This window comes from Plectropomus leopardus, chromosome 5 (genome assembly GCF_026936395.1).
Source record: "Plectropomus leopardus strain MGB_pleo_1.0 chromosome 5, ASM2693639v1, whole genome shotgun sequence".
Classification (NCBI taxonomy): domain Eukaryota; kingdom Metazoa; phylum Chordata; class Actinopteri; order Perciformes; family Serranidae; genus Plectropomus; species Plectropomus leopardus.
Window position 1 is genome coordinate 21,152,778 of NC_142180.1, and position 15,660 is coordinate 21,168,437.

A 15,660-nucleotide genomic window follows, 5' to 3' on the forward strand; every position below is an offset into this window, starting at 1 on the left:
AATCGAGCCTGTGGGACTCTAAATCTCCTGTTTGATGGCAAATGCTGATATTGTATTCTTCACATAACATGTGAGTGGGGGTCTGACAGAGGGGTTTGACTCTGGGCTAAGTCCGTCTCCAACTGCTGCACGTGCGTGCACACACACACACGCACACACACGCACACACACACACACACACACACACACACACACACACACACTTACTTATGGGTGCTTATGAAATTTGAATCCCTGAAAGTTATTTGCTTTATTTACCTCATCCATGGAGCCATCAAAGTCTGACAAGCTTATGCAAAACTAAAGAAACTGAGTGCCACAGAGAGTTTATACAGTCCCAGTACCTCAACTGGTAGAGCGTGCACTACATGTACTAATGCATGTATAGATATATATATAGGTTGAGATAATAATAATAATGTTAAAAAAATATTATTAACATAATTTGTTCTGTTAGGTTCCTTCAGGTCCTATATGTTCGCAGTTATTTCAGTGTGCCGGTCTGCTCATATCTGTTGTAACACCTTGTCTGAGGCAGATGGGTGTCAATCTACATTTCACTTTCATAATGACGACTGTTTCATAGAAATTAAATAAACAGTTTCCTTAATACTGAAATGTATTAATTTGGTAATTAATTACAATAATACATTATTCTTTGTGGATCCACGTGTTTTTCTGTTGTTGCTAAGAACATGTCTCTTTGATCTATGATAATAGTGTTCAGTTTGAAGAGTCTCTTATTCTGGTCAGTGTCATGTCCGTCTCCAGTAAAGCAGCCACTCAACCTGGGTCCTGCTGCACTGGAAAGGCAGATAAACGTGTCGTCACCTGATAACCAGCAGATCAACATTCTGGTGTGAAGCACAGAATCAATGAATCATCTTCAGTGTAGTGTCTGAGCAAAGAAATGAGGAAGCAGATGACATGTGTAGAAGATGTGGGTGTTAGTTCCATTTAACAGTGAGATATTAAAACAGGTTTGCAAAGCAGATACACATTTGACTTTGAAGAGAAATGACGATGGCTACATATGTAAGTAAATTGTTTACATGTTTAGAAATGATGCTTAAAAAAACAAAAAGTTAAAATTTAAAATTGGAAACATGCTGATTTTTACATGTTCTAGATATTATTAAGTTAAAAGCAAGTGTGATAAATAGTTTAAACGTGCATTTCCTTCGTGTATAAGTGTACTTATCAAGAAGAATACAGTGTCAGAAAGTGGATATAATGAAAGAACTGTAAATTGATTAAAATGTCAACTAATGTTTTTACTTTTCAGTACTTGAAAATGGAACCAGTTGTGTTGCAACATTGGGTCGTATTATCTTCTAGGTTCAGGAAATTGCTGTATAGAAATACACAGCTTTTACAGCCCTGATAACTCTGCCACATTGCTTAAAAATCATAGCTGAAATTCTTAGAGGAGCCCTGACATCCAAGGTGGTGGTGTCAGATTTTCTCAGTTTTAAAAGTTAAAAGAAAAAACATAAAGAATCTTCTCCTCCAACACCAAAACACAAAATGAGAATGTCTTAATGAACAAAGGTGTTTATCCATCCAAGAGGGTTCAGAGACTAATCAGACTGAAGCTTTGAGGCTGTTCTGTGGACTTGGGTTTACCAAAAACCTTACTGGCGTACTGTTTCTGTCACAGTTAATTTTCAGAGTGTGTAGCAAGGGTAACCCAACTGAGCAAAATTGCTAAATTAAAAAATATATTTAATCTTTGAGCATGAAAGTTAATTCTGGACCTGAAGAACCAGTCTTGTAGTCAAGACTACCTAAACCGAGACCCAGTCATGACCAAGATCAGAGTGTATAGAGACCGAAACTGGACCCCTGTGAATCCCGGCTAGTGCAAACCATAGGCACTTCCTCAAATTCTCGTAAAAACACCCACAGAAAACAAAAAGAGATTCCTCTTCACTCAGCTCTTTTATTGCCTTATTGTGCATATGTGTTTATACATGAGTGTACAATGAGAAAGTCTTGATAAAATAATTAAAAGGCAAACAGAGGTGAATTTTATGAATGGGAATTTTTCTCTGTTTTCTCTGAGCAGGCAAAACAGACTAACAGTTGTGGTCTTGACCAGTGTGTGTTTGAGACACAAGACTAAGACGATACAAAAAAAAATGCAGTCAAGTCCAAGACTGAGACCATTGAAAAATGGTCTTTAGATCTTTAGATCTTAAATATTGCAAGACTGTCAAGAAGAGTGGTTTGACCCAAAAAAAACAAACAAACAAACAAACAAAAAAACGTAACTCAAGGTCCAACTATTAGCTATTTCTCGAGCTTTCAGCCACACCTCATAACCTTCATTAGACACTCAAGTTGTCGTGTGACTGAAATAATGAACTTGCGACATTGTAATCTCTGTCTCTGCTTAAAGATACAAGGATAAAAGCTCTGGATGTTTATATAGATAGTCACAAAAAACTTCAATAATATTGTTCTAGACATTTTGTGATTATTAAACTCTGGATGAATTACATACAAGACTAATTTCTCATCACTACCCCAATGGCCTGCTACATATTTAGAAAATTTGGCATGATGTAAAGGCCATCGAATAGGTGATTAATGCGTGAAAATAGGACTCCTGCCCTTGTTATTCTCTCATAATTATGTTTGATTGTTTCAGAGAGAAATGGTGAGATTTTTCTTGATTGTTGGGATCCTTTTTCAACGGTGTGATTCAGATGTGAAATGCAGGGATGACAAAGGAAACGAGGTTGACTGGTTGGTGGAAATTTTGTGATGGAGTATTTTTTATTTTCACTGATTCTCAATGCCTGCTGAATATATAATAGAATATACTCGTCTCTGTATCATTAGGTATATTCTCTACAAGTTGCCCAATACACACGGTCACGGTTTGTCGTATCTGTACATGGATGAGAGCACCAATGGATGGAAAGTCAGCAAAGAGAAAATCAACAGTAAATCCGGTACTTTGGCAAACACCCTGAAACCTCTTCTTGACTTCTACGACAGACAGGTGACGTAAATGACAACATGTGTCTCTCTTGTATGGCACAGTGTTTAAACCTTGACACTGACTATGAGTTTCTTTTGTTTTATTGTAGACTGAAGGCTTTCAATACATGCTCTATAATGATCAACCTCCTAAACCATACAAAGCTCCTCCATCATTTGGTCACAGTAAAGGTCGGTGCAGCAATGTTCCATCTTATTTTTGCTCGAAGTCAAAGATATATTTTAACCAAGCTCTGTTCCTTTTTTATTTTTTCTCTTATTTTCCTCCCTAAAGGAATCGTGATGTTGGACAAAAACACAGGAGTTTGGCTCTCACACAGTACACCAGGATTTCCAACATATCAAAATAAAGACTTCTGGCCAAACAGTGGAAATGCAAATTCTCAAGCATTTATGTGTGTAACTTACTCCTATGATCAATTCAATGAAATAGGTAAGTTAATGCCTGTTGCATTCTTCCCTATCAAATGAAGATTAAATAAGATAAATGGATCACAGTGCAGTAAAAACTTTATTATTCACAGGTATTCAGCTCAAGTACATCCATGCTTATCCATATGACTCGACAACCTTTTACAATGAGCTACAGTGTGTTGCACAGCGAGCCTGCTACCCAAAACAGAAACCCTGGTTTCGTGTAAAGATTCTAACTTCGCTGAACGGACGTATTTTCACCAGCTTTGCAAAATACACACGTTTTGGGGATGGTGAGTGTTTGCAATCAGTCAATCGAGATTCAAGTTTTAAAGTTTGACATTAGGTTGATGATAAACCCAACACATTTTTTTAAAAAGGTCAAAAATATAAACATGTTTACAATGCCACTGCATTGTAACATGTTTATATTTTATATTTATATTTATATTTTTTATTTTTGACAGAGTGTCTGTCCATTCTTTGACCATCCCTGAAATCTGATTGGCCTCCCTAGGTGCCCCACATTATGATTGGCTATTTACCCAGTCAGTCTTGATCCTGGGAGGCAGTAATGTGGCAGAATAGTGTTTAGCCTAGCTAATTTTACATACAAATAAAGTGATGCAACTATGAGAAAGAATGTTCAAGCAGACTTATTTATTTATTTATTCTGACACCTACATTTTGTCAGCCCTTTACCATTGTACTATGTACTTTTGGAGGAACAATTTAGTATGAAAGCTTTATTTTACATTTATTTTACATTACTAATAATAATACAACAGTGACAGTTGTATTATTATTATTACTATTTTTTAAACTTAACTATAAAAAAGAATGTAAGACACTGCAATGTAAGTTAGTAGAGTGGGTAGTGAAAACAAAAATGGTGCATTAAAACTATGCCAAAGAGTATGCCTGCAGCAGCACTCATTCTACATGTCGACCCCGCATAAGTCAGTGTCACCCCAGTAAAATAAAAGTCTGGACACGCCACTGCTTTTTGTTATGCATGTATGAAATGTATTTTGGAATTTTGTCTCTGTGTGTTTTTGTAAAGGGTACACACCTATTTTCATAGATAACAGTATTGTGTTTTGTTTTTTTCCCTACACAGATCTGTACTCCGGCCTCATTGTAAACTATACAGACCAGGAACTGTATGTGAGGAGCTGGGGAAAGATGCGCGGTCCTCTACCTTCTAACTGCAGCACCAGCATCCCTCATCATGTGTACAATGTGAAAGAAGTACTCCTGTCCGGGGAGTCCGTCAGTGATACTGTCGATCACTCCAAGTGGTGTGTGACTCCTGGTGGTGGCTGGACCTGCATAGCTGATATGAACAGGGAAACGAGTCAGATGAAAAGAGGTGGAGGAGCAATATGCACCAATGATGTTACTGTTGGGCAGGCTTTTTATACCCTGATAACACGTTTTGAACCATGTAGAGATGAATTGTCATCCTCTGATGCTCCACACTCAGATCTTTAGAGGCACTGCACTTCATCAAAATCTAGAGAAAAGTGTAGCTGTAATACCAAAAACTAAGAAAAGAACCCAATATCACTTAAAGCATTAATTATACCAATAAATCTCCAGACTATAAGTAATAGAAGTAATACTCACAGTTTGATGTATGATGTTAATTCCTGTCTTTTGTGTTCTGTTTATTTTAATCAATGAAAAACGTTTTTATTTTTATAATCATGCCTAAAGCATTATCTGCTATATTATAACTCCACATGAAATAAATGGGAATTCATAATTATATTAATATAAACACACATTTTGTGTTGCTGTTTATCTGTTAGTGGGCAATTGACCTTGTGTCAGCTGTGGACGGATTAAACGATTTGGGGGTCCATAGGTAAAAATCATATTTGTACCTCAAAAAACTTTAGAATACTCTAACTCTCTGTGTAGTGTGTACAGTCTCTCACTGCTGGGATATTTTCTGGCTCTACATTAATGCATTTGTTCAGGAATATATAACATATATGCACAAAACTAAAGTAATTCAAATCTCAAAATTAGATTTTGACAAGAAGACTCTTGACAAAATCTAGGTGTTTAAGTGGCAACTCACTCCAAAAGCAAAATAATCTACAAATTTTACTTTTACCTTTGGTGTTATTTAGCAGTTTAAAATGTTTTAGTGTGAGTATTGGAGATATCGGCTAAGATATATTCTAAGTGTTTCAGACAGAGAGTTAATACAGGTACATTCAGGTAGACAGTATGAGAAAAATAATGTATGTGTATTGTGTGTTTATGTGTTTTACATTTAACTATGTGAACAATTTCTAGTAGAAACAAAAAACAAAATAGAAACATGAAAACAAATTTAATGTATGTGTATAATATATTTCTTGTGCTGTATTTAGATGCCTTTCACAAGTTTTTAAACCTTTCAAACCTGAACAAAAGGGTTTAAAGGTTTAATTATCTTCAAAAATGTGAGAAAAGGCAATGAGCCAATTGGAAGAAATTGGTGAAGGTGACAGGAAAAGCTTGAAAATTAATTTTCAAAAAGAAAAGGAGAGAGAAAGAGACAGAAGAATTTTGTTTTAATAGGCAAAAATTGCCAGAAATTAGTGATTGTCATTATTATTGTCTTTAGGAGAGTGTCTTTTTAATTTTCAGGTAATTTCCTTGTAACCTTTTGCTTTTTTTGGTCGGGCCAAGTTGCTCACTGCCTTCATGCCATGTGTTTGATAGAAATAAATCCATTTTTTCCAGCTTTCAATGGGTTTTAAGTACTTATTTCACTCGCTGAAATCAAACATGTTGAAGCTGAGCTGCAGTGGGGGCAGCAGGCTTTCTCCTCCTCACCACTAGGTGTCCTCATATTTTCATTCACCACCACAACTCGTTTACTTCCGTTCTCCGGTCGTGAGCACAGGAAGCTAGCGCCACACACGTGAAAACTTTAGCCAAAACATACAGCTGACACAAGATGGACATTACAGAAGTTCCCGTAAGTCAGGGCAACACAGGTAAGAAAAAGAAGAACAAGAAGCCAAAGAAGACTGTGAATCCGGGCGGAGATGGAGGAGACGGCGGGGCTGAGACGAAGGAGGAGAAAATGGAGAAGAGCGACCCCTCGACAGCTGCCTTTCCTCCTACCTTCAGTGTGTCCGAAATCAAGAACAAACAGCGAAGACACCTCATGTTCATGAAGCTCAAGCAGGAGAAAAGAAAGGTAAAGAAAGAAAAGTATTCTTGGAGGAGTTGGCACTTCGCAAGTTAGTTACAGCTAGCTTAGCCGCTAGTTTGTTAGCTACACTAAGCTAAAGCTAAGGCAGGCTAACACGACAGTCCTGTCTTCATGAAGATATTTAAGTTTCAGACTTGTTGAAATTAAGTTTTTGAGAGGTGTAGATTCAACTTTTTTTTTTGGTGTTTTAATAGTTAGTCTACCCTCATGAGTACTGGAGTTTAACTACAATAACGAAACATTTACAGAGTCATTGTAAGGTTGGTTTCAGTGCAAAATTGATGTACTTTATTTGAAACTTATGTTTTGTCAACAACCAAATACAGTATATATTTACTGTACTGCAGTTCTGCAACTCAGATAAAAATATACTTGGCGGTATTGTCGGATGCTCAAAAACTCTTAAACGGCATTGCATTTATTAATCCAAAATTTAAGGCCTTATTTGTTTTTGTGTCTTGAATAGGATTATATTAATCATATATACATATGTATGTATATATATATATATATATATATATATATATAAAAATGTTGTCATTTTTCATGTGTTCCAGTGAAGAAAGTGTTACACATTTTTTTTCAATATTTGAAGATCCTCTCACTTTTTCACTGGACCAAAGAAGTCATGTTTTAAGATACAGTAAATGATTGGGTAAAATTGTAGCTTAAAGTAACTGATGTCAGCTCATGTTTTTTTTCTTCTTCGATCTTGGTTATTGTAAAACAGTCTTAAATTTAATTCCACGTGACATATAAAAAAAACACCCTCAAAACGTCTTAAATCTAACTTTCCTTAAGCTGCAGGAAACCTGTCTTAGTCCACTAGGGGTGGGAATCATCAGAGCCCTCTGGTCAGATACAATATTACTGTGATTTTAAATGTCTTGCAGTATGCTGATTACTGTGATAACATATATTGAGATGCATTTTCTTTCTTTAACTGCAAATTCAGTGCAGACTTTGTCAACATCTGTTTCCGTCTTAAATGATGGTTTCTAGTCTGTTCTTCACATCAAAATTCATTTTCACTGAAAAGTTTTACTAAAATCATTTTTACATATTTACTGTATATCTTGCTACTCTACTCTATACTATGCTACATGCTCTGGCTGGAATTTTATTTGTTATGATTTTTCTGTCTTCATTTTCAGCAAAAGATGCAGCTGAAGAAAAAGAAGAAAAAAGAAAGGGATGCTTTGGGTGACAAGGTGAGATTCTTTTCTCTGTGTTTTGTCTGGGATGTTTCAGTGATCAACTAAAGACTAAAATGTAATCCGTTTTATCTTATATGGATGAATTTTACCATTAAACAAGGTAAAGTTGTTAATATTGGGCATTCACGAATTCTGTCCCTAATGTAGGCACCTCCAAAAGAGGTCCCAAAGACGATAGAGAACCAGAGGGTTTACGACGAGACAACGGTTGACCCAGAAGATGAAGAGGTATGGATGAGCTCGTTCAAATGATTTCAGGTTGTGTTTGTGTATTTGCTTTAATGTGTGTATTTTCCTGTCATATACAGATTGCTTTTGACGAGGGAACTGATGAATTTTCCTCCTACTTTAACGGGATAACAAACCCCAAAGTGCTCATCACAACATCAGACAGACCAAGAGGGGTGAGTGGCTGCTGCTCGGCATAAAACATGTTTGTTTTTGTTTTTTCCTCACAATGTCATAAAAAGTTTCCAGAATATGTCACCTTTAAATATCAGCAAACCGACCTTTACAAATTTTGATGCTCCACTTGTAGATTTTCTGATACTTGGCTTTTTTTTTAACACTTTTTGTAAAAGCTTTTTCCTCTCTGGATTTAAATATAATTCATTGTGTCTTTTAATTAGCTTTGTATACGGAAATAAGGATAACGCTGTAAATAATGAAATATTGAGGCAGTTTCACGTTCAGTGTGTGTCATTTTCATTTGTATAGAAGCTGTATGAATTGTCCTGATGTAAATTCTCCTGAGGCTTCTTCTCACTCTTCAAGCGCTGTCTGTTCAGCACGTTGAGCGTTGTCTGGTGTTTGTCTTGCAGAGGACGGTGAAGTTTTGTGAACAGCTGGCCACAGTAATCCCAAACGCCCACGTGTACTACAGAAGAGGTTTGGCCCTGAAGAGGATCATTCCTCAGTGCGTCGCTAGGAACTTCACCTACCTCATGGTCATCAACGAGGATCGCAAAGTGCCTAGTATCCTCAAAAGAAGCTGAGTCAGTTGAGAGGCAACGTGTGAAGCTAAATATTCATATCCAGTATTTATTGATATTGCTGTAATCTGGATAAAGAAGAGAATTCTGTTTTAAAGTCAAAGCAGCTTGCATGCTTTTTACTGAGTCTGAAATCACCATCTTCAGAGATCACTTTCATCAGATGAAAGGTCAGCGAGGAATAAAAAAGTTGCACAGGACTCATTTTTTTAATGTTAGTTCCCTTAACCATGACTTTAAGACGGGTTGGTTCTCTGTCATCTTCCTGATGGACCAACTGCACACTTCAAGGTCAGCAGTGTTCGACTACGCAAGGAGATGAAGGCAAGTTGATCATTTTATGCTCTTTACCCGTCTTTGTTTTGATTAAAGGGGATGAATGTCATACCTTGACGATAACAGCGGGTTTCTGAAGATATACATGATGTATTAAGCCTAAAAGAAACTGCTTTCCCTCATTGAACTGAAACATACTGCCAACTTTGCACATTCATAACTCAAGTGATGCTGGCTCTTTTGATTTTTTGCGGCCTAAAAATCTGGATTTCACAACCACATCTGTTTAAAAAAATGGCAATGAAATTCTGGAAGCAAGAGAAAATTTCAAATTAGTCAAGATTTTTAAAAATAATTTCTTAAATTTGAAGGCAGCCTGTTCCAGTGAAAATAAAACCGTACTATTCTATGTTTGTGACGTATAGTACACTCATGTTATTAACCATGCGTATTTAATCGTAGCTCACCTTGACTCTTTCAGCAGGTGCTGTAGATTTGGCTACAGCCGTGTTGGTGGTGATTTACTTTGTCTGTTGTCCTCGACTTTCGGCTGTTCTCTGGGTGTGTGTTGTGATTGTAAAGTGTTTGTCAGTCGGTCTTGCTGTGTTTTACCACAATGCTGTTCGTGGTATTGAACAGTTTACTGCAGAACATCAGGGATTTGCCTTGTTTGGTCCCAAGCAGTCATTTTTGTAGGTAAATGTGAGATGTTTGTGTCACTCATGTCTGCAATTTCACAACCACACAAGTCAACACACAAAAAGGATTTATCCAGTGTTGCATCCATTTATCATTACTGCTGCTACATCGCGTTTTAAATATAGCCTAATGATTCAGCTTTAGTCTAATGCAGACAAAACACAAGGGAGACAACCGAAGATGAAAAATTTAGCCTAGTGGAAGGTTTGAAATGTATACAGTTATAAAAAGTAAATGAAGAACATAGAGAAATGATTGTAATTGGATGCAGTAGTTTAGAATTATGTTCGACTATTTTTCATCACGTGACGAGTGATGCAGATAATTATTCATTGATCCCATGTGAGGAAAAGTCTCACACTGTTTTTGCAATTTAAATTGCGAAAACACATTATGTGCAATTAATATTTTAGTCGAACTATAACATACTGAAAACCGCTGCAGTGTTATGAAAAAGACGCTTTTTTTAAGAAAGCCTGCCACCGAGCAGGTTAGGTTCACAGAGTCAGTTACTGCTGCTCTTTCTGGAAATGAAAACCCAGAGTTTCCCTCATGTCAGGGTTAACTAGAGTTTTCACTATTCTACTTTCTGGAATACACAAGGTACAAAGTAGATTTTTCAACTGCGTTTGAAAAATGAAATTAAAATGTATCCTTAATTCCTGCTACATCTTAAGGAATAGAAAAAGGAGTTAAGAAAACAAGAAACAAGGAGGGGAGTTTGTTGACATTAAACAGCTGCGGCTATGATCGGTAAGACTCATGGGGAACTATGATGATGAGGAAAATTTGAAAAAAATAATTGCACCGATTGGACAAATCTAGTAGGTTGTGAGGAATTCGCATGGATTGTTTCAATTAGTTGAAAAAAATTGACATCACCGCAACATTGCAGCATTTTAAAGGGACTGGTCATCTTATCAGAGAGTATTTTCTCTCTGCAGAGACGAGGCAAAGATCCGACCGAACACCATCCAGAGGTGATCCTCAACAATTTCACCACACGTCTGGGACACAGCATCGGCCGGCTGTTCGCTGCCCTCTTCCCACAAGATCCTCAGTTTGTGGGTCGACAAGTCGCCACCTTCCACAACCAGAGAGACTTCATCTTTTTCAGATTCCACAGGTGAGCATCTTCACTGTGGATATGATGCCTTGTAATATAACCCTTCCTTCTCAAAAACTGTGCCAGACACTGCATCTTAAATTTAAAAGGTGTAAATAAATCTTTGAATCTTTGAAGGTACATCTTCAAAAACGAGAAGAAAGTCGGTATTCAGGAGCTGGGACCTCGCTTCACCCTCAAACTCCGCTCACTACAGAAAGGCACCTTCGACTCGAAGTTTGGAGAGTATGAATGGGTCCTTAAGGTATATCTTTCAGTGCTTTACCTTATCTGAATAATGTAGTCTGACATGACAGTTTTGCGTCGTGTCACTTGCATAGTAAATCAGCGTTTGCCTAAACGTGTTAAAAGTACTTTTGAAATATGACTCTAGCGTCCCCTTGTTTCCTTGTCAAAAAGTCGATTGGATTTTTTTCCAGTGGATTTTGGATCATTGCAGAAAATAAAATAACAAATTTTCACGATCCTTGAACATTTTGTTCAGCACGGTAATCTTCACAAATGAACACCACTTTCAGGATTTTTGAAGCTTTATTCAAGATTATAGCTTATCCAAGATTTCCAACCAAAAGCCCCCAATGACTTTGAGACGAGGGAACCAGAGTGGCTAAAATGCTAATGTTTTCCACAATTTAGGAGTCATTACTCTATAGGAGTTATGTCCCAGGTTTTTTTTTTCTGATTAACTAAAAAAAATGCATTTTCTGTTTCCAGCGCCACGAGATGGATGCCTGCAGGCGGAAGTTCCAGCTTTGAATTCAAAACAACAACAACCAGCTGTTTTCGTCAGGCAAGGACGACCTTGTTTATTATCCAAGATATTACTCATGTTTGTGGCTTTACACAAATGGACTGAATAGCTAATTTCCACATTATTTGTGGAAGAACAGTACTGGTGAGGATTTCAGGGGATCACATTGCTGTAGATTTACACTCACCTTGAAAATGACTTCTATAAAGCTGCATCCGCAGTACCCTCGACAGACGTAAGTGTGGTACAAGAGCCTGTAGCTCCTGGCAAAGACTTTTACCCTCTCTGTTAGCTGTTAGTGGAGACCAGAGGAGACATGCAGACTCCTCACATTAATCCCAGTAACCTGAAAAATTTCAGATGTAGGGTCTATAAAATGTATCTCCACATATTGAATGAATGTGGCCCAAAATGAAAAGTTATTGTGAGCTTGCTCTGGTCCCAGCATGCAGACGTACACCTGTTACATCCTGGTAATGATACAAGGAGCAGTGAACAGTAGCCAGCGTCTGGAAAAGGTTAAATGGTTCAGATTGTGTCAGTGCAGCCGCTTCTGTATGTGACAACACTTTCAAAATTAATTATGGATGACGCATTGAACACAGTCACAGATTCTTATGTGTATATACTCATTTTAATAAAAAAAAAGTGGCAGCAAGTTTAAAATGTGGAAATACCATTTATTTACTCAAAATGAGGCATGAAAAATGTACAATTCAAAAGGCACGTGTTTGTGTTGATATGGATTTGTTACTTTTAAGCAAGTAGGTTAAGACATATATGGTACCACATGAGCACCTGGAAATGTGTTTGTTTGAGATTTTACAAAGTCAAAAGTAAAAAAAAAAAAAGTAAAGTTAAGTTAGTTGCTCGTCCCCTAACTCCCGAACACTCCTGAGACGAGTCCAGTCCACAGCGCAGGTCCACAAGGCACCACAACATCCAAAACCTGCAGAAATGTTCAATGTATTAGACCTAAAAAGCCATGGCAACATAAGTTACTGCACCGCTGACCTCGTCTCAGAGTTCGAGTTATAGTTTATGGCCTCTTCAGTTAGAGAGTGGAGAACACACGGATTAGCAGTTTAAAAATGATATATCTTGTAACAAATAATATTGATGCAAAAGCTCAGCTGCTTATTTCTATGGGTTTTTTTTTTTTTTGCAATAGACAGAGATGCTTTCAATCAGTTGCTAATCAATCATCAAACTGGCCAAATATTGATAATTCGAATTCATTTAATCACTGGTTGATTAAATTGCCAGACTTCTCGGGAGAGCCACCTTCAAAAGCTCATGTTACGCAGCCAAACATCATTTAAACCCATATGACATTATTTTATACTAAAATGACGGGAAAATGTGGATAAAATCACGCACGATCAGTAATCCAGTTACTGCAGCCATAAAAGCCTGTAGCGGTCATTTAACGTAAACCTTTACATGCAGCATGAGGCACATGTTATATTTCTTACACACTTCACATACTCAGCACATTATGCAATTTATTTATTTTATAAATATTTTGCATACTGGTGTGAAAATTGAAGCCCAATGCCATTAATTTAATTTTTACTTTTAGTTACTTATTACTCTAATCATTTTTTTTATTAATCAGAGCGACTAACATATCAAATTCATCACTTTATATCCTGACCCTCCCCAGAGCTACATGTTTTTTTTTTTTGTTTTTTTTTTTAGCCTCCCTGCATAACGGAGGGAAAATTCATTACCAGCCCTTCACCATGAATAACCAATGTCCACAGTTCCCAACACCTCCCTAACTGGCGCCACCCACAACCCGTTCATAAAAAACAGTCCCTAAAGTATTCGAATCCTTAGTCTAAACACCATACTGAAAAAGCTGAGGAAATATATGAAGTGATTTTGTGCTCAGTGTCAGTGGTAGAAGGTAACAAAGTACATTTACTGGGTACTTGTACTTGAGTATTTTCTTTTCATGTCACTTCATACTTTTATCCCACCACAATTCAAAGGGAAACACTGTTTTTATTAGTTTTATCCGACTGCTTTTGTGACTTTACAAAGAAAGATTTATGCATAAAGGTTTTACAAATATGTTTTGGTATAAATACCAAACAGTTTACACAAGTACAGCTGCAACGATCAATTGTTTGATCAATCAGTTGACTCAGAAAATGTATTGCAAACTATTTTGATACAACTCATTCTTTTTTTTTCTTTTTTTTTTAAAAAATAATTTTTCAAAAGTTTTGGGGATTGTTTATTTCTCTCTTTATGGTTTTGAGGGTTTTTGGGGATTTTTTTTAAAATCCTTTTTTAAAAAAAAAAAAAAAAAATCTGATTTGGGGTATTTTTTTCTGTTTTTCTTTTTTAATTTTGAGGTTTGGGGGTTGTTTTTTAAAGACTTGTCTGCATTGGTTACTTTACTACTTTGAGTACATTTTCCTGATTATACTTACTGATTATAACATTTTCCATCCAGGACTTATTTACTTGTAACAGAGTGTTTTAGAGAGTACTTCTACTTGGGTAAAGGAACTGAATAATACTTTCACCACTTTCCAGTGTAGACAAGGACTGGTTTTAAGGGAATTTGGGAAGAAAATCAAGAGTTTTAGGTGTTGAAAATGAAGTCTGCTGAAACAGTTTGTGCATGGAAATCCTCATAGTTCAATATTGTAGTGTGCCTTCATGCTAACGTTACACAGACTTCCTCACAATCAATAGTGGAAAGTAACTAAGTACATGTACACAAGTACTGTACTTAAGTATACAATTGAGGTATTGTACTGCACTTGAGTATTTTCTTTTCAAGCCACTTTATACTTTTACTCCATTACATTTCAGAGGGAAATATATTTTTTACTATGCTATATTTATCCGACAGCTTTAGTTCCCAGTTATTTTACAAATTAAGATTTCTGCATTGAAAAAATATAAAAAATTCTGATGTTTTGTTATTAAATTACCAAACTTCTGAAATGATTAGCTGAACAGCTGAAATGATTAGTTGAATTATCAGTTGTCCACAACTGGCATAAAATTAATTGCCACCTATTATAATAGACATTTTAAGTCTTTTTCTAAATTACTTGGTCATTTTTTAATTTATTTAAATTTCATTTGTATTACTATTACCTTTAGGTTTTTCTGCATTGTGTACTTTCACTTTTAATACTTTGATTACATATTCGTGATTTACCTACTTACAGGCTACTTGAGTAACAGTTTTGAACTGCAAGGCGTTTACCTGTGAGTATTTTCAGTGTGTTATTAGTACTTTGACTTAAGTGAAAGAACTGCATACTTGTACTACTCACGATAGATGCATGTGACTGAAATCAGAGTCGTGAAACCCAGAGCGGGTTAAATGAGCAGTTTACTGGGAGGCAGATGTGGGTGGTGGTACTCACGGAGGCAGAGGGTCGGTCGGGGTGTCTGCTATAGGAAGGAGCAGACTTTCTGTGGTCTGAACGGGTTGTTGCTGGAGGACATGCCGGTGAGCAGCGGGTCCTGCTGGGCGTTTTGAAGGCAAAACTGCTGCAGGTCCGCCGCGGCCTGAGACACCTGTGGAGGACAACCCAGTCCTGAAAAGTTAGCTTTTTGTATGACCTATTTTTCTGCAACTTAAAATTAAAGCTGATTAACACCATCGATGTTAAAACGAAAGAAAAAAGCCATATAATGAGACAACACGCCCTAAAGTGTATGGTAACGTTAGCGATCGTAGCCGTTACCTTCACTCTGTTGATGCCCGCTTCAAGGCGTAACTGTTGGACGATTTTCTTCATCGCCAAGATGCTCGATGATCCCGACATTTTCAAGATATTTAAGGACTGTAGGCGTTATAAAGACGAATATAAACTTGTTTTTTTTCTGTCGATAGCTCGCTTACTACTTCTTCCTCATCACCGAGTTTCCGGTTTTCTTCAAAGGCGTGTCCGCTGTTGCTGCCTTCAGGGAATATTGTA

The 15,660-nt window shown here is 36.8% G+C and overlaps 3 protein-coding genes across 3 annotated transcripts; 2 read left to right on the forward strand and 1 right to left on the reverse strand.

Moving 5' to 3' along the window:
• Positions 1-874: 874 nt before the first annotated feature.
• LOC121941218 (deoxyribonuclease-2-alpha-like) lies at positions 875-6,172 on the forward strand. The gene is made up of 7 exons (XM_088077711.1): positions 875-1,035; positions 2,654-2,751; positions 2,848-3,010; positions 3,099-3,180; positions 3,284-3,442; positions 3,534-3,716; positions 4,544-6,172. The coding sequence occupies exons 1-7, from the start codon at positions 1,018-1,020 to the stop codon at positions 4,915-4,917; spliced, it is 1,077 nt and encodes a 358-aa protein (XP_087933837.1). The 5' UTR covers positions 875-1,017; the 3' UTR covers positions 4,918-6,172.
• Positions 6,173-6,295: 123 nt separating this feature from the next.
• On the forward strand, positions 6,296-12,370 carry rpf1 (ribosome production factor 1 homolog). The gene is made up of 9 exons (XM_042481188.2): positions 6,296-6,628; positions 7,798-7,854; positions 8,008-8,088; positions 8,169-8,264; positions 8,682-8,835; positions 9,094-9,176; positions 10,772-10,953; positions 11,071-11,197; positions 11,668-12,370. Exons 1-9 carry the CDS (start codon positions 6,383-6,385, stop codon positions 11,707-11,709), a joined length of 1,068 nt encoding a protein of 355 aa, XP_042337122.2. The 5' UTR covers positions 6,296-6,382; the 3' UTR covers positions 11,710-12,370.
• Positions 12,364-15,637, reverse strand: LOC148189561 (guanine nucleotide-binding protein G(I)/G(S)/G(O) subunit gamma-5). The gene is made up of 3 exons (XM_088077714.1): positions 15,427-15,637; positions 15,103-15,256; positions 12,364-12,653 (listed from the first exon to the last, which is right to left on the reverse strand). The coding sequence occupies exons 1-2, from the start codon at positions 15,505-15,507 to the stop codon at positions 15,131-15,133; spliced, it is 207 nt and encodes a 68-aa protein (XP_087933840.1). The 5' UTR covers positions 15,508-15,637; the 3' UTR covers positions 12,364-12,653; positions 15,103-15,130.
• Between the last annotated feature and the right edge of the window lie 23 nt (positions 15,638-15,660).